The sequence below is a fragment of the Myotis yumanensis genome, unplaced genomic scaffold (genome assembly GCF_028538775.1).
Source record: "Myotis yumanensis isolate MYYU_CA2020_CCGP unplaced genomic scaffold, mMyoYum1.0.hap1 SCAF_23, whole genome shotgun sequence".
Classification (NCBI taxonomy): Eukaryota; Metazoa; Chordata; class Mammalia; order Chiroptera; family Vespertilionidae; genus Myotis; species Myotis yumanensis.
Genome location: NW_027223774.1, coordinates 3,171,047 through 3,192,235, shown reverse-complemented (window position 1 = coordinate 3,192,235; position 21,189 = coordinate 3,171,047). Strand labels below are relative to the sequence as shown.

At 62.1% G+C, this 21,189-nt stretch overlaps 1 protein-coding gene across 2 annotated transcripts; it reads right to left on the bottom strand.

Moving 5' to 3' along the window:
- Positions 1–1,202: 1,202 nt before the first annotated feature.
- Positions 1,203–20,092, bottom strand: PPP1R12C (protein phosphatase 1 regulatory subunit 12C). 2 transcript variants are annotated; one of them, XM_070402188.1, is made up of 22 exons: positions 19,763–20,092; positions 15,672–15,802; positions 15,473–15,591; positions 8,738–8,897; positions 6,766–6,910; positions 6,603–6,677; positions 5,912–5,985; positions 5,705–5,835; positions 5,295–5,368; positions 4,871–5,029; positions 4,716–4,783; positions 4,052–4,135; positions 3,830–3,920; positions 3,352–3,435; positions 3,210–3,270; positions 2,987–3,072; positions 2,855–2,895; positions 2,684–2,777; positions 2,481–2,585; positions 2,142–2,192; positions 1,907–1,957; positions 1,203–1,833 (listed from the first exon to the last, which is right to left on the bottom strand). In XM_070402188.1, exons 1-22 carry the CDS (start codon positions 20,075–20,077, stop codon positions 1,747–1,749), a joined length of 2,286 nt encoding a protein of 761 aa, XP_070258289.1. In that variant the 5' UTR covers positions 20,078–20,092; the 3' UTR covers positions 1,203–1,746. The 2 variants fall into 2 exon arrangements, with proteins under 2 accessions (XP_070258289.1, XP_070258290.1); XM_070402189.1 differs by having other exon boundaries at positions 2,987–3,069.
- Positions 20,093–21,189: the final 1,097 nt, after the last annotated feature.

Here is a 21,189-nt window from a genome sequence, read left to right as displayed (position 1 = left end):
CTTCCTCCTGGGGCAATCTGGCCCTCATGGGTGTCTAGACCTTAAACCTCTTGTCTGGGGCCCCCATCATTTCTAACGGAGGACCAGAGATGCAAGGGGGTCCACAAACCTGCTTGCCCCACAGTTTTCCCTCCTTGATAACCCCACGCAGCCATCATCTAGGCTGCTAGCTGGACTGGTTCGGGAACGCTGGAGGGGCCTGCCTCCAGGGTGTCCTGACAGGTGGGGTTGTGACAGGAATGGAGCTTGAACAGACAGCTGACCCTCATGAGCAAACCGGACTGGTCTCCCGTTTCTGTCCCACACTGCCCTCCCCCAGACTGTTCTGATGCAGCAGTCAGAGGCACCTGCTCAAATGTAGGTCCCCCCTCAGCTCAAGTCCTTCCCAGGGCCACAGCCCTACATGGACAGCCATTTATTACCTCTCCTGACCCATCCCCTACTACTTCCCTCCAGCCTCAGTATGTCAGCACACTTCTACCCCAGGGCCTTTGCACATGCATTCTGAACACCCAGAGGACTCTTCCTTCAAATATTGACATGGCTCATTCCCTGATGCCTTCAAGTACCTGCCTGAGCCAGCTTCTCAGTGAGGCCTACCCTGACCACCCTGTACACAATACACGCACACACGCGCGTGCACACACACCAGCCCCCCTAGTCCCGCCCCTGCCTTTTCTCCATAGCACCACCACCTGAAATGCATTCCTTTTGCTGGGTGCCTTATGGCCCTCTCCTAGGCTGTTTCATATCGCTGCCTTTTTCATTCACTACTATATCGGCAACAGGTAGGCCAGGGCCTGGCATGCAGAGTGTGACCAGGAATGAATGAATGAATGGGCGGGCGAATGCCTGCCCCACCCTGGAAGAGCATGGCTCCCACTCAGCTCCAGCTGTTACTGAGCGCTCACTGTCGCGGCTTCCTGTTCTTTTCTGAGAAGTCAAGTTCCAGAGTTTTCTATGCGAATCACCCACATTTTAAATGCTGTTTCAAAAGCAGTGATGACAAGACCCAAGCTCCCCACTCCGTTCTCACAGCCACTTGCTGGTGATCATGTCAGCCTGGCCGGGCCTCTGCTCCAGCAGGCTCTTCCGGAAGGCCCTCCCCAGCCGGGGAGCACGCACCTCCGCCCTCAGCGCCCACCCTGCCACGCACAGCCCGGCGGACGCAGCGCCCCACCTCCAGCAGGGGACCCAGCCGCTGAGTGGCAACTTCACGACTTTTATTTGTGGTGCCTGTGCTATGTCTCGAAAATACCTTCTCCCCCTCCCCGGACAGTGCCGGGGAGGGGGGCAGCAAAAAATAGAAGACGTCCCTCCCTATTGCACACGGACCCTATATACAGGCCCGCCCGGCCCAGGCCGGCGGGACGCTTGGCACATTCTCGGATCCCTGCTCAGGGGCGGGAGGGGTGACTGGTGGCAGCACACGTGAGAGGGGACCTCCGGGTGGCCACTCTGGTCCTGGCTACTGGTCCTGGCACTTCCTGGTCCTCGGTTCCTTCCTGGTCCTGCCTGCAGCCCTGGTCCCCTACCTGGCTCAGCTCCCGGCTCCATCCTGGCCTCAGAGGGCCCCCTTGGCTCCTGGGGGCTCTGTCCTCCCCTCCCAGCCTGGAGGTCCCGAGGGGAGGTTATGGCTTCACAGAGACTCCCCGGCAGCCCTGTCACTCGTGTTCACACAGGGGAAGGGGTGCGTGTGGCAGAAGCAGCTGTATAAATGCGGGTGCAGGGGCAACTCCTCCGGGGTCACTTGGACAGTTTGCTGATGACGCGGATCAGGGCCGCGTTCTCGTCCTTGAGGCGCTGGTTGTCAGCCCGGAGGTTGGACAGGCCCTGTGGGATGGGACGGGTCAGCTGGAGGCCCCGGCAGGCGAGCCACGGCCCCCCGTGCCCCGTGAGCATTCACCTTCAGCTCCTCTTCCAGCTCAGTGGCCTTGTGCTCCAGGGCCCTGCGCTCCTGCAACAAACGGGGGAGGGTGAGGGCAAGGGACTGGGGGGCTGGGGAGGGCCAGAGGGAGGCTGAGGATGGTGGGGAAAGGTCCACGGGCCAGGTTAGCGGGTCACTGTGTCCCCTTCACGCAGACCTCCAGAGGCTGGGAGCTGGGGACATGGCCTGACCCCACCCCAGCTGCCCCACTCACGAATCTCTCCAGCTCCAGGAGAGCCGGCCTCTCTGCAAAGCGCTCCTGCCTCTGGTGGGGACAGAGAACACGCAGGGGTCAGAGCAACATCCGGGAATGGGGAACCAGCGGAGAGGGAAGGCAGAACAGAATCCCGAGTCCTCTGCTCATCGCAAGCCCCGCCCCCTTATTAACCAGGCCCCGCCCCAGGATCATAGCCCCACCCCTGGCGCAGGGCCCGCCCCCTGAAGGCAGAGTTCCGCTCAGACCCCACCCCTCACTGCTCCAGCTCCTGGACTCCCAGGCCCTGAGTCCCTGCACTGCGATGCCAGGGTCACCTGCCGGGCCCGGTGCCCTCACCTGCGTGGCACGCTCCAGCTCCACCTTGAGCTGTGCCAGCCGCAGCGTGGTCTCCGTCAGGGCCTCACGAAGTCTCTCGTTCTCAACGCGCAGCTCTGCGTAGAGCTGGGGGTACGGGGAGAGGGACAGGGGGTCAGGCCCAGGCGGGGCTCACTGACAGGCAGAGGGCACGTGTGTAAAGGCAGACTGTGGGGCTCTCCAACCTTCCTGAAGCCGCCGCCATCCGGCTCCGATTCGGGCTTGGGTTCCGGGTTGAGGGCGCGCGGCCTCCGGGGGGAAGGGCTGGCCTTGGGGGTGCTGGGGTGGAGGCAAAGCAGGGCGTCAGGGCGCACGGCCCCCCGCACAGCCCAGACCCTGCCCTGCCCGCCCCGTACCTGGATTCTGGGCTGATGTCCGCAGGCTTGGCCTCCTCCCCCTGTGGGCAGGGCGGGGTTCAGTGGGATGCCCAAAGGGGGGTGTGCCCCGTCCCCCACATCCAACCCCCGCCAAGGTCCACCCACCCTCACCTCCGCAGGCCCTCTCCTCTCCTTGCCAACTCTGCGGTGCTCCCTGGAGGCCTGTGGTCCCTGTCCCTGCCCGTCAGGCGCCTCTACTGGGGGAGGGGCAAGAATCAGGACTCCCTCTCTGTGGTGTCAGGGTCCCTGGGCCCAGACTCCAGGAAGACGGGCAGACTGCAGCGGGAGGGATGGGGTGGGCTCAGGAGATGACCTCCCAGAGACCAGACCTCACCTCTCTGGGCAGGGCCATCAGAATTCTCAACCCCAGGGACTCGGGGCTGCCAGGAAGGGTCCTGTGGGAGAGGGGCAGGGGTCAGAGGACGAGGGCTGCTTGTACCACCCAAGCCCGGTCACCTGACCCCGCGGCCTCTCACCAAGCTCTGTGTGCATGACTTCTCCGGCTCTGGGGCCTTCCCTGCCACCTTCTCTGCTTCCTTCAAGTCTGTCAGAGTCACGCCCTGCAGGCACAGGGGGCAGTCAGGGCTTCGGTCCAGGTCCCCAGCCCCTCCTCCCTCAGGCCCAGGAGTCCAGGCCCCCAGCCCCTCCTCCCTCAGACCCAGGAGTCCAGGCCCCCAGCCCCTCCTCCCTCAGATCCAGGAGTCCAGGCCCCCAGCCTCCTCCTCCCTCAGACCCAGGGGTCCAGGCCCCCAGCCCCTCCTCCCTCAGATCCAGGAGCCCAGGCCCCCAGCCCCTCCTCCCTCAGACCCAGGGGTCCAGGCCCCCAGCCCCTCCTCCCTCAGACCCAGGAGCCCAGGCCCCCAGCCCCTCCTCCCTCAGACCCAGGAGTCCAGCCCCTCCTCCCTCGGACCCAGGACGGACCCAGGAGCCCAGGTCCCAGCCCGCCCCCCACACCTGTGTGGACCTCCGAGACTGGCGCATGAGGCGAGAGCGAGCTTTCCGCTGGGATTCTGACTCCTCGTCGCGCACAGGCATCTGGTAGGACCTGTGTGAAGAGCCCTGACTTCAGGGAGGGTTCCTTTGGGCCTGTCCTTGGCTGACACCCTTGGGGGAGGCAAATTCTTGGAGAAGACCCTTCTCTCCAGAGCCTGGGGAGACCACTCCAGCCTCTTTTACCTCCGGCGGTCCCGGGAGTCCGCTGGGGGTGCTGTGGAGGCGGCAGGGGCAGCTGGCTTCCCTGGGGCTTCAGGCTCCGGGATCCTGGAGCGGGGAGTGGAGTTATGAGGGAGGAGGCTTGGCGCTCTGTCCCCCGTGTGAATTCATTCATTCAGCAAGCATCACTCAAGCTCGCCTTAGGTGGCAGGCGCCCGCCAACAGCAATGAGCAAGAGCAACCAATGCCCTCTGCCCAGTGAGGCCAATCTGAGCAGAAAGGATGGGAAATACACAACAACCATAAAGATTAGTCCACCTCAGGGCGCACCGGGAGGGTCAGCACGTGGGAGAAAAGAAACAGCAAGGACGGGAGGCGGGAGGGCCTGCGTGTCCAGGCACCAGGGCAGTGTGACCAGTGGCCGCGGTGGGCCTCCTGGGGAAGGTGACGGGAAACAGACCGAGGGAGGGAGAGCAGAGCAAAGGTCCTGGGGCAGGAGTGGGAGCCAGGGGAGAGGAGCAGGAGGCCGGAGCACTGTGGCCTGACATGCTTCACTGTGAGCTTCCACGTGGCGGGAGCAGGGAGCAGGGAGCAGACCCCGGAGAGCGGCACTTGCGCAGGGTCACACCAACAAGGCTGGAAGCCAGACCTGCCCCCACCTCAGCAGGGCCCAGGCCTGGGTACTCACGGGGCCGAGGGCTCTGGCACCTTCCGGGAGGGAGTGGGGGTAATTCTGGCAAGACGGGGCTCCTTGGCCTGCGGAGAGAGGGAAGGAGAGCGTATTCTCTTTGGCCAGCAGCTTTGACTCGCAGGGCCAGGCCCCCTGCCTCTCGCCCCACTCACCTGAGTGGCGGTCCCTTCCAGCAGCGAGGAGGAAGCTGAGCGCTGCAGCCCAGCCCCAGGGGCACCCTCCGCCCTCTGTCTGTCTGCAGGGCCCAGGGCACCAGAGCTCCCCGTCTTCTGGAGGCCAAAGCGCCTGGAGAAGGGGACCTCCTCGGAGGTCTGGGGTCAGAGAAAGGTCTCAGTGACGGAGAAGGGGTCCCTCTTCCCAGACATTTCAAATATTCCCCCGAGAAGGACCACAGCAAACTACAATTCCCATCAGCCCCTGGAGCAGGTGCACCAGAAAGACAGTCAGCTGTACTAGAGGATTCTGGGAACTGTAGTCTTCACCCCATCTACCCAGACAAGAGATGCACAGGATTCATGGGAGCCCCTCCCTCCCCCTCCCCTCTGCATGCAGGGCCTCCAGGGCATCCAGACTCACCGAGGGGCCTTTAGGGCTGGGGGGTGGCGGGGAGGACACTCCATTGAGGGCTCTGGTTTCTGCAGGGGGCGGCTCTGTTGGGTAAGAAAATGAGAGCTTATAAGAATATGCCAGCAGCACCGGCCAGTGTGGCTCAATGGTTGAGCATCGACCCATGAACCAAGAAGTCACCAGTTTGGTTCCTGGTCAGGGCACATGCCCAGGTTGTGGGCTCGAACCCCACACAGGGAGTGAGCAGGAGGCAGCCAATCAATGATTCACTCTCACATCAATGCTTCTTTCTCTCCCGCTCCCTTCTACTCTCTTTAAAATCAACAAAAACATTTTAAAAATAAAAATGAATATGCCCACTGCCTGTGAGAACCAGGCCCTCCTCCCTCAGACCGGAGTCCAGGCCCACAGCGGCTCACCTGTGGGGCCTTCCTCTCTCTCGTCGTCATCATCCCGGATGGGGGGTCCCCCTGCCCCCCCAGGCCGGCGCTCCTTGGACAGGTCCTGGAGGGAGATCTTCTCTCGGCTGCTCAGACGACACACGGAGCTCCTGGTGGGGAGGGGAGGGTGTCAGGGTCCAAACCCTGGGCGCCTCCAGCCCTGCCCCCAGGGAGACGCCCTGGTACCTGCGGTGTTTGCTGCTGGAGGGCACCTGGGGCTCCGGGACCCGGCTCTGCGAGGCTGCCTTCTGGTTCCGCAGCTGCAGGGAAAAGGGGGCTGCTGGGAGGGGCAGAACATGGGGGTCCTGGGTCCCACATCCCCAACATGGAAGGCCACCGCACAGCTGTGGTCACGGCTTCCCAGGTGCTGCACAGGGAGCTCAGCTCCCGCGCAGGGAGGGCTCAGATGGCCGAGCAGCTGCCTCGGCACCTGGGTCCCATTGCGCACGCACCACGTGCACCCACAGGCGCCCTGTTCCCCTGGGCCTCCCGCTTCCCAGCCTCTGGTCTCATCCCGAGGGGTGTCCCTACCCTCCAGGGGAGACCCGCTCCAACTCTCCCCCCCTCCCAGGACCCGGACACGCGCTCCCACAGAAATCCACCAGAGCCGGAGCCCACACCATTCACTCTTCACTCCCCGTTTTTCCAGAAACAAGGCCCCGCCTGGTGCTAGTCGGAGGGACCCTGGGGGTCGAGAGGCCCAGCCTGCACGGGTGCTGGGGGACCGTGTGCATCCTCAGGCCCCGCCTCCTGCGACTGCCCAAAGGAGCCCTCCTTGCGCCCTCCACTGGGTCTCGGTGTCCAGTGGGAACGAGACTGCCCTGGGGTCAGGACCAGAGCCCCCTCCCTGCCCCGGAGGGGCGGGGCCGAGACTCACGTCCTCCTGCTTCTGGGCCAGCTCCTCCAACAGGCTCAGCACCTCCTCGTCAGCCAGGTCACAGGGCCGCTGCCCCTGTGGGGGAGGGGAGACGGGGCAGATGAAGGTGTGGGGGCCTCCTCACCCCCCCCGCCAGTCCCAAAAGGGGGGGCTAGGGCCTCACCGCATGGGTCAGCGAGTCCATGCCCCCACCGTGCTCCGCCAGCAGGCGGCAGGCGTCCTCCACGCCCCAGTGGGCCGCCGCGTGCAGGGGGGTCCAGCCGTCCCCATCCCGGAGCTCTGGGTCATAGCCAGCCTGGAGGAGCAGCCTGGGGGTCAGAGAGGCTGGGGGTCAGAGGGGCTCGGGGTCAAGGACCAGGACAAAGGCTGTGGTGGCAGCACCAGCTGCGACAGTGCTGGAAGCATCCTGGACCAGGGGGTACAAGGGCTGTCCCAAGCCCCTCCCACAAGTGACCCCTCTGCCAGCAGCCATGACCTCTCCCCTGGCCCGCAGGTGGCCTCTGGTCCCTGCAGCTGGGGGTGGAGGCACAATGTCCTGGGACCCCAGCAGCTCTGAGCGCCGGGTCCCAGCCAGGGCCGCCCGCCCCCGGGGACAGCTGGCGGTGCCTGAGCCGACTCTGGCTGCCACACTGAGGGGCGGGTGCCGGCAGCATCAGGGGTGGGCGCCAGGGATGCTGCTGACCCCACAGCGCAGAGGGCGGCCCCATGGCAGAGGGTGATCTGGCCCAGGCGCCACCAGTGCCAAGCTGAGAACCCGCTTAACGTTCTTCTCCAGGTGACAGTCACCCTGAGACCACGCGATTCAGGGGGAGGCAGGGCTACAAGTCCAGGACGATTCTGCACACTCAGCTCTGGGCAGACACGGCTGCTTCAGAGAACTGGCGTCAGTGAGAAGAGCAGACGCGAGGCTGACGAGATCGCTTCTAAGGAACCTTGTTAAACAAAACGTGCTCCACGGCCCTGCTGACACGGTCACACGCCTGCCCCAGGCGCCCTCAGCCCCAGCCCTGCTGGGTGCTTGCTCTTTCCCCCAGGGGGCCCGCCTGGGTCCTGCCCTGCTGCCCTCTGCCTGCTGGTGTTCTCAGCGTCCCTTCTAACAGGGCCTGGCCTTGCCCCAGGGACCGGCTCTGGGGCGGGCAGGTGCCCAGGCAGCCCTGAGCGTCGGACCCAGGACTTTTGCTGGAGCAGGGACAGGGCAGCTGGGACACCAGCCTGGAGCTGAGGGGTCGTCTTAAGCACCTCGCTGCAAAACCTGCCTGGAGATTCCACATGGAGGGGAACAGAGAGGAAAGGGTTCATCTTAACTCCATTTTCACACTAAAAATAAAGCATAAATCACAACGGGGGCGGGGGAGGGGTGTTAGAGAGAGCGCGGGGAGCCTGAGGGTAAGAACTGGAACCAGCTACTCCAACAGAAGGGGGCAGGGCAGCCGAAATGGACAGGACGGAGGTGAGTGGCAGAAAGGGAGTGTGCACCGTAACAATTTAATCTCTATACGCCCCAAACAACTGTGCCTCGAAATACATAACAGAAATGGATAGAGCCACAGGAGGGATGTGCAAAATCCACAGCCTGGGAGTTCTATCACACCTCTTCCAATAGCTGACAGAATGAGCAGGAGGAGAAATAAACCACTGAGGACACAGATTTAAATAGCACGACTACGACGCTGACCCAGTAACCTACATACAACACTGCCTGACAACGCAATTCTTTCCCACCTTCCTCACACTGGAGAATAAAATAAAGCAAGACTTCAACAAATTCAAGAAATCTGGAATCATACAGAACCCCATTCTCTGACCACAGTGCAATTAAATCAGGACATGGGTAATGAAACAAAATTCCATACACTTGGAAATTAAGAACATACTTCTAAATAATCCATGTGTCAAAGAATAAAAATTACACGTTGGAAAATGTTTGAAACAGGATGACGATGAAAGGTCTATACATCAAGACTTATGGATGCAGTTAAGGCTGTATTTAGAGGCAAATACATAGCCTTAAGGACATAAATTAAGAAAAGATGGGAATGGACCAAATTCACAGGAAGGTCTAAGACAACAAGAAGGGACAGACTGGCCCCAGAGAAAGAGCAGGGGAAAGGGATGTCCCTGCCAGCCCAGCTCACCTCATCACTTCGATGTAGCCCTTAGCAGCCGCCACATGCAGAGCAGAGGCCCCCGTGCGGGGGTGCCGGGCCTCAGGCATGGCACCTCCGTTCAGCCAGCACCTTGTGTCGTGAAGTAGCAATTCCTCCTCGGCTCGTTTGGCTGCCTCCACATCCACACCTGGGAAGACAGGAAGGGGTGACAGGTGGGACTCACCCCAAAGTCCAAGAAGCACAGCTCACCCTGTGCCTTGCCCTGTCCCTCTCCGTCTGTGTGCTCCTCCGGGACTCAGAGGTCCTGGGCCAGCTCAACCACCTCCCCATCACGTTCTGCGCAGCCCAGGGCGCCCCTGAGGGTCTCTGAGTCCCTGGGTGGGGTGGGGGGGGAGGCTGGGAGAATGGAAATCGCAAGCGTTTTCTCACTTCAACCCAAGCATCACCTTGATCATTCTTTTGTTGTTGTTGTTACAGAGAGGAAGGGAGAGAGTTAGAAACATCGATGAGAGAGGAACATCAGTCAGCCGCCTCCTGCACACCTTACTGGGATGTGCCCCAGAACCAAGGTACATGCCCTTGACCAGAATGGAACCTGGGACCTTTCAGTCCGCAGTCCGACGTTCTATCCACTGAGCCAAACCGGTTAGGGCTTGACCATTCTTTTTAAGGATAACACCTAAAATTTACTGAGCAAATACAGCATTTGACTGTGTTTAACTCTTCCTGTCACTACTGATACGATCCTCAGCCCACCGCCTCAGGCATTCTGTCACCATCATCAGTCTGATAACTCGTTAGGACAGACCAAGCGAAAAGCCCTCAACACAGTGTCTGTACAGGGGGGGGGGGGAGAACGGGGGGGGATGGGGACGGGGCAATAGCTTCTTTCCTCCTCAGCGCTGATCCCTGTTCCCAGCTGTGCTATCACCTAGAGCAGTGATTCTCAACCTTCTGGCCCTTTAAATACAGTTCCTCATGTTGTGACCCCCCCCAACCATAAAATTATTTTCGTTGCTACTTCATAACTGTCATGTTGCAACTGTTATGAATCGTCATGTAAATATCTGATATGCAGGATGGTCTTAGGCGACCCCTGTGAAAGGGTCGTTCGACCGCCAAAGGGGTCGCGACCCACAGGTTGAGAACCGCTGACCTAGAGCCATCTGGTCTCCTCGCTAGTCGATGTCACTGCATCCAATCTCAGCTTCATGGGAAGCTGTGCTGCATTTATGGGGGCAAAAGGCAAGGTGTGACTTCATCCTGTACACCAAAAGGTAGCAGGCTCAATTCCTGGTCAGGGCACATATCCAGGTCACAGGTTTGATCCCCCGGTCGGGCCACATGGAGGAGAAAACTGATTGATGTTTCTCTCTCCCTTCCTCTCTCTAAAATCAATCAAAAAAAAAAAAAAAATAATGGAGCCAGCCTCAGATGCAGCATAAATGAAAAACACATGCTGAATTCTGAAGTAACTCAAAAAATGGGTAGTAACTCATAGTATTTTTAAAAATATATTTTATTGATTTTTTACAGAGAGGAAGGGAGAGGGACAGAGGGTTAGAAATATCGATGAGAGAGAAACATCCATCAGCTGCCTCCTGCACACCCCCTACTGGGGATGTGCCCGCAAACAAGGTACATGCCCTTGACCGGAATCGAGCCTGGGACCTTTCAGTCCGCAGGCCGACGCTCTATCCACTGAGCCACACCAGTTAAAGCCATAAATAGTTTCTATATTGATTACATGTTGAAATTACATTTTGGACATACTGGATTAAAAAATATATTACTCCCAACTGGCGTGGCTCCGTGGTTGAGTGTCGACCTATGAACCAGAAGGTCATGGTTCATTCCCAGTCAGGGCACATGCCGGGTTGCAGGCTTGGTCCCCATTGGGGGGCATGCAGGAGGCAGCCGATCCATAATTCTCTCTCATCACTGATGTTTCTGTCTCTCTCTTTCCCTGTCTCTTCCTCTCTGAAATCAATAAAATTATATTTTTAGAAAAATATTACTAAACTTAATTTCACCTTACTTTTTTACTTTTAAATATGTTTTTGTTGATTTTTAGAGAGAGAGGAAGGGAGAGGGAGACAGAAACATCAACGAGAGAGAAACATTGATTGGCTGCCTCCTGCATTCCTCCAGTCGGGATCCAGCCCACAACCCAGGCAACGTGCCCCGACGGGAACTGAACCATGACCTTTCGGTGTGTGGAGCGAAGCCCAACCAACAGAGCCACACCAGCCGGGGCTCTTCTTACTTGTTTAAAAATGCACCTTCCTGGAGATGTGCAATGACTCCGTGGCTCACATTGGTTTCCCAATAGACAGCCGTGGCAAAGGACCCCCGCACATCACCACTCGGCTTAAAATTAAAACGGCAGACGACAGAAGCCCCATCCCACTCCCTGCGGCCCCAAGGGCACTGCCACCACGGATTAGCCTTCGGGAACGTGTACGCTGTGTATCCGTACTACACAGACTGCAACGCCGAGCCCTGTCCACACGGGTCCCAGACACCCCTGGCTGAGGGCCAAACCACCCAAGCCCGGGCTCCCCGCTGGCGCCCCCTGGTGGCACCTGGGCCTAAAGCCAACGGCACACCTTGGGCCGCCCAGCTGGCCAAGGACGGGGCTGCTATGCCAGGAATGTCTGCCTGGTCAGGGCCCATCTCTGGAGAGGCCTGGAGTGTGCTGGTGTCTCAGGGGCCCGCCCGCTCCCTCTCCCTCACCCTCGGCCACTTCCTTAAAGGGAATCACCTCCACCCAACCCCGGGACAGCTGGATGTGCCAGGCTCCGGGGAGGGCAGGGGCCGCGTTCACTGACTCTGCTCGGCAGCCGCAGGAGGACTGCGTTCTTTCGCATGTTCCTACTCATCCTCCTCAAGTTTGCTTTTTCTGGAGACCTGCCTGTGTCTGCTGACAGACGACAGCCGGGGGGTACAGGCCACCGGATTTTTTAAGTGGTTTTTTTTTTTTTTTTTGTGGCGGTAAAATAAAGATGAACATCAAATGTACCGATGGAGCTATTTGAAAATGCCCAATCGAGCGGCATTTAGCACAGCCACCATGCTGTGCAAGCCGTCCGACTGTCTAGCTCCTGAACCCCAGCCATCCCCAGTGAGCACTGGCTCCCCGGGCCGCCCTTCCTCAGCCCCTGCGTCCACCAGTCTACTTCCTGTCACTTTAGAGTTGCCTGTTTGTAAATAAAGTTTTATTGGAACACAGCCAGGCTCACACACTTACGACTGTGCCTGGCCCTCTTCCCCACTGTGGCAGCAGGTGGCAGAGAGCAGGCTGCACAAAGTCCCCGCCATCCAGCCCCAGAACTCCCATCATCTTTTCTCTAAAATATCAATGTTTTTTAAAAAGTATATTTTTATTGATTTCAGAAGGAAGGGAGAGGGAGAGAGAGAGGAACATCAATGATGAGAGAGAATCTCGGATCGACCGCCTCCTGCACACCCCACACTGGGGATCGAGCCCACAACCCGAGCCTGTGCCCTGACCTCCTCGGTCAACACTCAACCACTGAACCACGCCAGCCGGGCTAAACGTGGTTTTTAAAAAATTGATTTGCAAGAGAGAAAAACATCCATGTGAGAGGGGAACATCGACCAGCTGCCTGCTGCATGGTCCCCACTAGAGATCGAGCCCACAACCCGGGCATGGGCGCTGACCGGGAACCGAACCCGAAACCCCTCAGTGCAAAGAGGACACTGAACCGACTGAGCCACACGGGCCGGGACCAGAACCCTCTTCAGCTGACAACACTGACACTCGGTCCCCATTAAACACCTCGCCCCTGCGGTCGCCACCATCCTGCCGTCTGTCTGTGAGTCTGACTTCCGGGTGGTCATGAACCTGGAGTCACGCCTTGTGTTCCTGTGACTCAGCGGGTTGTCCCTAAGGACCACCCACGTTGTCGTGTGTCAGGATTTCGTTCCCTTTCAGGCTGCACGATGTCCCCTGAACAGCCAGGCCACGTCCTGTCCACTCGCCTGTGGATGGGCACCGGGTGCCCACCTGTCAGCGGCCGAGAGGAACGCTGCTGGGAACAGGGGCGCAAACTGTTCTGCGCTGAGCCAGGCTGCACGGAGGCTGGCCCTCGCCCTCGCCCTCGGCCTCGGCTGGTTCACCACCCACAGACCACTTCTATCACAACAGCCAGAGGCCTGCGCGCCGGGCGGCACCTGTGCTCCGGACCGGGCTGGCGGACAGACCTCAATGGCCAGCAGCCTCGAGAGGCAGAGGCAGTGAGGAGCGGCAGCGGGGGGGGCGGATGTGCTTGAGACAGTGGCCGGCCGGCGTGGCTCAGTAGCCGGGCATGTACACCTACGAACCAGGAGGCCACGGCTCGAGTCCAGGTCGGGGCACACGCCCAGGCTGCAGGCTCGGTCCCCGCTGTGTGCTATGCGGGAGGCAGCCGATCGATGATTCTCTCCTTATTGTCAATATTTCCTATTTCCGTATCTCTCGCCCTCTCCCTTCTTCTCTGAAATCAATATAAAAAAAGAAAGACGCAGCAGCCGAGCTCCGGGCAGCGTCCGCCCTGCTGACACACCTTCCTGCCTGGAGTGTCCAGCCCCGACCACCTCCGTCACCGGGCCTGGCCCTGCTGTGCGCGGCTGCAGCGGGCACCCGTCCGGAGGCGCAGCACGCTTGGGGGTTCCCCGCACCCTCCTTGCAGCTGGGGTGCAGCCCGGGGTCCAGGTTCTGCGTAGGCAGCAGCTCCCACCCCCAGCAGTGCAGCCGAGGGTCCCTCCAGCCGCACCGCTGACGCCTGTCCTACAAGCCATGCTCCCAGGCTTCGCCTCGCCTCAGAGCGGGGCACCAGGGCCCTTGGCGAAGCTGATGCGCGCTACGGGCCATTCCTCCAGGGAAGGCCCGAGTGTCCAGGAGCTTGAGGACCACTGATGGCCGTTCTCGCCCCCGGGCCCGGGACTCCAGGTGGAGACCCAGGAAAGCAGCCTCCACACATCGCCCGCTTCAGCACAAGGGAGGAGGGGCTCCAGGGCACAGCCACCTGGCCGCACCCGGGACAAGTTCAAGGTGAACTTCCCAGTGACAGGGCGGACCGACAGGACCTGTCTCCCAGAGCCCCCGAGGGTCCCGCCCCGCAGATGGCAGCAGCCACACGCTGCCCGCTGCTCGGAGAGCAACGATGTCCATCCCACGGTTTCCGGAGAGGGTCCTCGCTCTGGGAGACCCTGGCCCCTGTGCCTGGTGGAGGCCACGGTGCCAGCAACATATTCTCAACGTGGTTGAGGAGAGAGGGAGGAAGCCAGGGAAGGAGGGAGGGGAGGGAAAAGGTGGGTTTCTGTATGGGGCGGGGGAGGAGGAGGGAAGCCACAGAAATGCACCCACTAGTTACAAAACTGACGAATCTCTACTTTCATCTGAACCCAGCCTGGCCGCCGTGGCTCAGGGGTGGAGCATCGACCTAGGAACCAGGAGGTCACGGTTTAATACCCGGCCAGGGCACAGGCCCAGGTGGTGGGCTGGATCCCCAGTGTGGGGAGTGCAGGAGGCAGCCAATCAGTGGCTCTCTCTCATCACTGATGTTTCTCTCTCTCTCCCTCTCCCTTCTTCTCTGAAGTCAATAAAAATATATTAACCAGAAGAAAATTCAAGGCTTTTTAAAAAAAAAAATCATCTGAACCCACGTGGCGATGGGCGCCAGCGCGGTGGGGCTGCGACCCCCTTAAACCTGCTACAACCGGGGGAGCCTCAGCGAAGGTCACGACTGCTCGGAGCTGGAAGTTCCTAATGAGAAGTCGCAGGCGAGGAGGGAGCCCCCAGCTCCGCCTCTGCCGCCCTCACTCCCCACCTGAACCCCAGCAGGGCGCCCAGGCTGATGTGCCCGCGCGCTCTCTCTCTCTCTCTCTCTCTCTCTTGCAGGCACTCCCCCTGCCTGAGGCCAGGCCCTGACCACCCCACCCGGGCCGCAGCGGGGCACCTGGCATCAGGTACCTTCTCCAGGCCCGACTGAGCCCTGCCTCCCCACCCCCATCCCCCCCAGGCGGCGCTGGCAGCCTCCTGTCTCCCACCGGCAAGGATGCCGACCGGAGACGCTGGGCGTCGCAGCCACACCCTCGGCCCCCGGCTCCTGCAGGTCCTGCGGGCGTCAACAGCCCCGAGACCCAGGCTGCTCAGGCCCCCAGACCACCTGCCCCGCCTCCTCCGCCCGTCCCAGCAGCCCTCACGTACACGCGTCCTGGACGGCTATTTTTAGGTCTGGGGAGCGGTACAGCCCCGCTGAGAACCTGCTAGAAGCAATGCGCGCTCCTTAGAAAAATAAACACGGCCAGGCACGTGGGGGTCCTGGACCCCACGCGAAGGACCCCTGGGGTTCGGTAAGCATGGGGAACCCGTCCCCAGGGCACCTGCATCCTACTCCCTTCAGCAAACACTCCTGAGAACACCTCCGTCGGGGGTCCCCCAATCCCACCTCGGAGACCCCTGGACGAGCCACACCCGCCCTCGCCATGTTCTCAGCTACGCGGAGGGTCCATGTCAGTCTGAGCTCCACTTCAGTGCCCAGGGGTGGCACAAGCACTTACACGTTCACTTATTCAAGGTGCCAGGCAACCCTGGGAGGAGGTACTGACACCCCCATTTCACAGGTAAGGAAACTGAGGCACAGAGGGAGTCAGAGCCCTAGGAAATGGAGGGGCCGGCCTCTGAGCCCCGACCGCCTGACCCCCAAGCTCTGCACCTCGGGGCCGCGGGAGGGGGAGCCCATCCCCAGGGCCCACCTCGGTGGGCGATCTCCGCCTTCAGGAGGCCCTCCATGGCGTCGGACTCGGCCAGGTCCAGCGGCAGGTCCCCGTCGCTGTTGACGGCGGCAATGTTGGCCCCGTGGCTCAGGAGGTACCTGGGGGCGGGAGGCGGTCAGGGCTGAGGGTCCAAGCCCTGGCCCCCCTGCCAGGCCCCGCTGCCTGCCCCACGCCTCACCTGGCGATGTCCAGGTACCCGCAGGAGGCGGCCACGTGCAGGGGCGTCCAGCCCTCGTTGTCCGCCTGGTTCACCGTGGCGCCCTGCTCCACCAGGAAGCGCACCACCTCCAGGTTCTCATCAATACAGGCCTGGGGGGGAAGGGGGTGGGAGGGAGGAGACAGGTTGTCAGCCCTCGGCTCATCACATGTCCACTGGGCAGGGCTCCCAACGGGGGCCTTGGGACGGATCCAGGCGCCAAGTGGCCATGAAGTTCAAGGAGGAGGCCCCGATGGCCCTGGGACGGGCCCTGAAGGCACCATCCGGACCCTGGAGCCCCTGCGGCCACCCAGCTGTTTGTGATAGCTGGCTCCCCGGCGGGTAGGTGAGCCGGCACCCGGAATCCAGGGAGACCATGAGGGGCTCCCAGCTCCCTGCGCATCGGAACTGGATGGAGAAGGTGCTCCTAACCCCCGGCCGGAATCCTGGCTGGTGCTTGTCGTCTGACGGGACAGGACCTCCCCCCAGTCCCCAGTCCCCTCCCCAGTCCGCACCGACAGGTCGGGCTGCAGGGAGGGACCGAGGGAAGAGGCCCAGCCGCCCCAGGCCCAGCAGGGGCTCTCCAGGGGCTGCCCTGAGGGAAGACCACTGGCCCCTGCAGCCCACAGCTGCTGCGGGTCCCTGGAGCGCAGGGCGGAGTGCGGGCCGGGGCAGGACCGCGAGGTGGGAGAGGCGTCAGCCTGTGCCGGGCCTGGGGCCGAGGAGCCGCAGCTCACAGCACTGAGGACCAGTCACTGCGACGGGCGCCGACCCCTGTTCTTCTGTGTGTGTGTTTTTAATATATTTTTATTGATTTCAGAGAGGAAGGGAGAGGGAGAGAAAGAAGCATCAATGATGAGAGAGGATCACTGATCGGCTGCCTTCTGCACGCCCCACACTGGGAATCGAGCCCGCATCCCGGGCCTGTGCCCTGACCGGGAATGGAACCGTGACCTCCTGGTTCATAGGTCGATACTCAACCACTGAGCCACCCCGGCCGGGCAGGATGCTGTCGTATGAAGGAAGATTCAAAGCTCCAGAGACCGAAGCCCCAGGCGCACGCAGACGCTGGGTGGGCCCACGGCGGCCGCGGACCTGGACTCCCGGGGCCGCGGGGTGAGTTGAGCCCCCAGCCCCTCACCTCTCCCAAGCTGCCCATCGGGAGAGGGGGGAGGCAGCTGCAAGGGCCAAGAGCATGAAGTCATGGAAACTCAGGCGGTGCGAGGGGGGCCACACGTGCCCTGGGAACGGGATGAACTCTGGGCTCCGTTTATTTCCACCCGGTCGCCATGGCGATGGTGGAGGGGGGCCGGGAGGGAGATGGGCCTTTCCCTTTCAAGGGCCTGGCCGGGCACAGGCATCCCGTGTGAAAGATGCCTGAGGCCTGGGCACCAGGGACCCAGGAATCCAGGCCCCGGCCCCGCCCCCCCACACCCAGGGGACTGGGTCCCCGCACCTCCCCGTTCAGACCACAGAACCCTGGCTCCCAGTCCCTCCAGCCCATCCGGAGCCCTAGCCAGGGATTCACAAGGCGATTTCGGGGAGGAGGGGAGCGTGTACCAGGCTGAGCCTGGAGAACTCCTGGGGACACAGGCAGGGCAGGGGGCGGGTGCCTGAGGGCCCGCTGGGGAAGATTCACAACAGAATCCGCAGCCCAGGGCTCCCCAGCCAGGGGAGCAGCCATGCCCGTCTGCCCAGGGCTGGGGGCTTCCAGGGCCCCTGGGACCTTCAGTGGGAAAACCAGGCCCGTCTCGGGCAAACCAGCACCACCTGGTCCCCCCAGACCCAGGCCTGACGCACACCCAGCTCTCGGTGGCCGGCCGTGACCTCTGAGACAGGACCTGCTCTCTCCTGAGCCTGGGACCCCCTGACCCGCAGGCGTCCTGAGCCCTGGCAGAGTCTACCCAGTGTGGACCTGCAGCGGGAGAGAGACCCCACCTGCAAGGCAGCCTGCTGGGCGAGGCCAGGGTGGCCTTTGCAGGGACCAGGCCACGGGGGCTGCTGGGCATCAGGGCTCGGCCGGAAGAGCAGGGCCAGGAGCCCCTAGGGAAGGTCCAGGGGACGCTGAAGCCTGGCGACCCTCTCCCCGCCGGCCCTACATGGCCCCGTGGAAGCGGACCCTCCTCTGGTGGGGGACCCTCCCAGGTGGCACTAGGGCTCTGCAGGGGACAAGCCTGGGGGTGGGGGGAGGAACGGGGGAGTAGCACTTAGACCAGGGACAGCGACGCCTCGCTGACCAGCTAGGCTGCCTCCCAAAGGGAGTTACACACACACACACACACACACACACACACACACACACACACACGGTATCCTCCTTCCCGGCCCTGCCAGGGAGGGCTCCACGACTGGCCCCATTTTACAGATACGACAACTGAGGCCCAGAGAGAAAACACACTGCCTGGAGGTCTCAGTTGTGAGGAGCTCAGAACTACCTTGTGTCCCTGTACGGCTCCCCTTCCTGAGAAGTGGACTGTGCACACGCTGACCCCCTCGCCCTGCCCACCTTTCCTTCCTCTCCCAGGGGTCCTGGCAGGAGGAAGGGGCTGGGCCTGGATCCATCATTAGGAGACCAGAAGGGAGAAGGCCTGGGGGACGGGGAGGGGATGGAGGGTCTCCTGTGGCTGGTCTTGTCCCTGGCGGTCCCACTGTGTGTCGGTGGGGGGAGGGGGAGACAGATAAAATCACCCAGAACCAGGGAGCACCCTGGGGCATAAGCGGCCTGGTCCTGGGACTCAGAGGCAACCAGGGTGTCTCCGAAAAGCACACGGGCCCAGCCGGCGTGGCTCCGTGGTTGAACGTCGTCGACCTAGGAACCAGGAGGTCACAGTTTGATTCCCCGTCAGGGCACAGGCCCGGGTTGTGGGCTCGGTCCTCAGTGTGGAGGGGAGTGGGGGTTGCAGGAGGCAGCCGCTCAACCACCGATTCTCTCTCATCATGGATGTTTCCATCTCTCCTTCCTCTCTGAAATCAATAAAAATGTATTAAAAAAGAAAAGAAAAGCACAGGGGCCCAGGTTGTGCAGGGAGAAGTGGACGATCGGGGTTCTCGAGCCCCCGGGGAAGGCGACAGGGCAGAAGGCCAGGCGATGGCACAGCCTGTGGCCGGGAGACGCTGGCCAAACCCACAGGAGGAGAGGGTGTCTGGGCAGAGAGAGCAAGATGGGCAGAGGATGGAGGGGTGGCCCGGCGCCAGGAAGGGGTGGGGTGGGTGCTGAGAGTGTGCCCAGAAAAAAAGGTGCCGATGCAGACCCAGCCTGGGCGAGGGGAGCGAGGGGAAGGGGGCGATGCGAGGTGCCTGCAGGAGAAACATCCCGGGGAGAAGGCGTCTGCAGGGAGGCAGGGGGTGGCCCGGGGCCAGAAGGAGAATGTGGAGGGCGTGGGAGTGGAGGGCGCGGGGGGACCCGACCAGGGAGGCATCACCCCCTTGGAGGGTGCAGAGCCTGGGCCGCGGTGAGAGCGTTCAGGCAAGCGCACCCTCAGACAGCAACAGATGGGCCAGCGCCAGGGGGAGCCGGAGGGGAGAGGGGGACCCTGAAAGGCACGCAGGGACCTGGGCGCGGGCGCAGAGGTGGCGCAGGGCCGGGGCGGCGGAGGAGGAAGCAGAGGCCCGGGGTGAGAGAGGACGCTCCTCGGGGAGGCGGTGCCTGCCTGGAAGGGGGCGACCGCGGGCCAGACGGGGCCCCACTGTTGCCGGAAGAGGAGGCACCGGCTCAGGAAAGCGTGGCCGCGTGTGACGGCACCGGTGGGGGCGGCACAGCCCAGACGACGTGGGGAAAGGGCGCTCGGGGTCGGGCGGGCGAGGACAGCGGGAAGGGACCGGACGCCCCACCCCCCACCCCCCGCATCAGCAAGGGATGGGGTGCAGGGAGAGGGTAAGCGCAGGGTGGCACAGCCCAAGGCCGGTTCCAGGGGCTCCGGGCTGGACCCGGGAGCTCGAGGTGCGTGAGCTGGAGAAGGGGGGCTCGGACAGGGGGTCAGATCGCCCGGGACGGAAGGAACGGGGTCCGCATCGCGGGTGCAGGGGAGGGAGGGAAGGAGGGAGGGAGGCGGCGGGCGGGGCGGGGCGCTGACCTGGTGCAGGGCGCTGATGCCGTCGGCGTTGGTGGAGTCGAGCACGGCGCGGGCGGGCGGCGGGGCGGCGGGGTCGGGGTCGGCGCCGGGGCCGGGGTCGGCCGCGCGCAGCATCAGGCGGGCCTCGTCCAGGTCGCCGCCCGCGCAGGCCGCCAGGAACTCGGCGGCGCGCTCGAAGCGCACGGTGCGGACGCGCCGCTCCCCGGGGCCCGGCTCGGCGCCCGCCCGCGCCCCCCACTGCCGCAGCTGCTCCCGCCGCCGCTCGCGGGCCGCCGCCGCCGCCGCCCCCGGGCACGCCCCGTCCTCGCCCGACATCGCGTCGCCCGCCCGCTCCGTGAGCGAGCGAGCGAGCGAGCGCCCAGCCTCCGCCGCCTCCGCCGCCGCCGCCGCCCGCCCCGGGGCCGCCGGGAACTGCCGCGGGTCTCGCGCCGCCCGCCGGAGGCGCTGCCGGCCCCGCCCGGCGCGCGACGTCACCACGCCGGCCCGGGGGTCGCTGGGAAATGTAGTCCACGGGTCACAGAGAGCCGCGGGGAGCGCTGGGAAGTGGAATCTCCAGCAAGAGGAGGTTGCTAAGGGCTGCGTTCCAGCCTCTAGCTGCCCCCAGGCAGACTGGGAAATCCGCTAGTGTCAGGGGTCAAATGGAAATCTAACGGAGGGGATGCCCCGAGCGACACTGGGAAATGGAGTTTGTTGGTCGGAGGTGTGGCCCCCCACGGCATGCTGGGAAATGTAGTTGAGTATCTCAGGGACGGGACCTGGTAGGAAAAGGGACTCTGCAGCCCAGAAGTCCTAAAAATATAAAGATAATTTTTCCTTATCAGCTTTCCTCGTACCATCGAATTGATGTATTATGGGCTGTCTCCCTTCAACCAGAAATAAGCTACAGGAGGACAGCGAATTTGGCTTCTTCGTGCACTCCTTATTCTCAGAGCCCAAAACCACGCCTAATAGTAATTGAAAATAGTTTCTGAATGAATGAGTAAGGGGATTTCCTAGGTCCTGAAAAACTTCAGGGCACCATGGGAAATTGAGTCCACAATCCCTAAATCATTAAAGGCAATGCATGTCCAAGCCTCCCTGGATGGCCGCCCGCGGCATGCTGGGAAATTCACTTTTTTGGCACAAAGTTCACAGCAATGGGCCAACAGCCTGGGGGCCTGCTGGGAAATGTAGTCCGCATGGCCACGCCCCTAAAGGCTCAGTTGGTACCACCCCAAGAAATCAGGCTCATTGGCAAGAGAAGTCCCAAGTCCCTGATAACTCCTGGATCATATGGGGAAAGGAACCCAAGAGGAGAGATCCACAATGAGCATCCACAGAACCTATTGGCTCTCGCTTCCCTTGGTCTCACCCTGGGTAGTGAAGCATGCTGGGAAATGTAGTCCAGTCCCTACACACCCCTGCAAGCCATGCTGGGATTTGTAGTT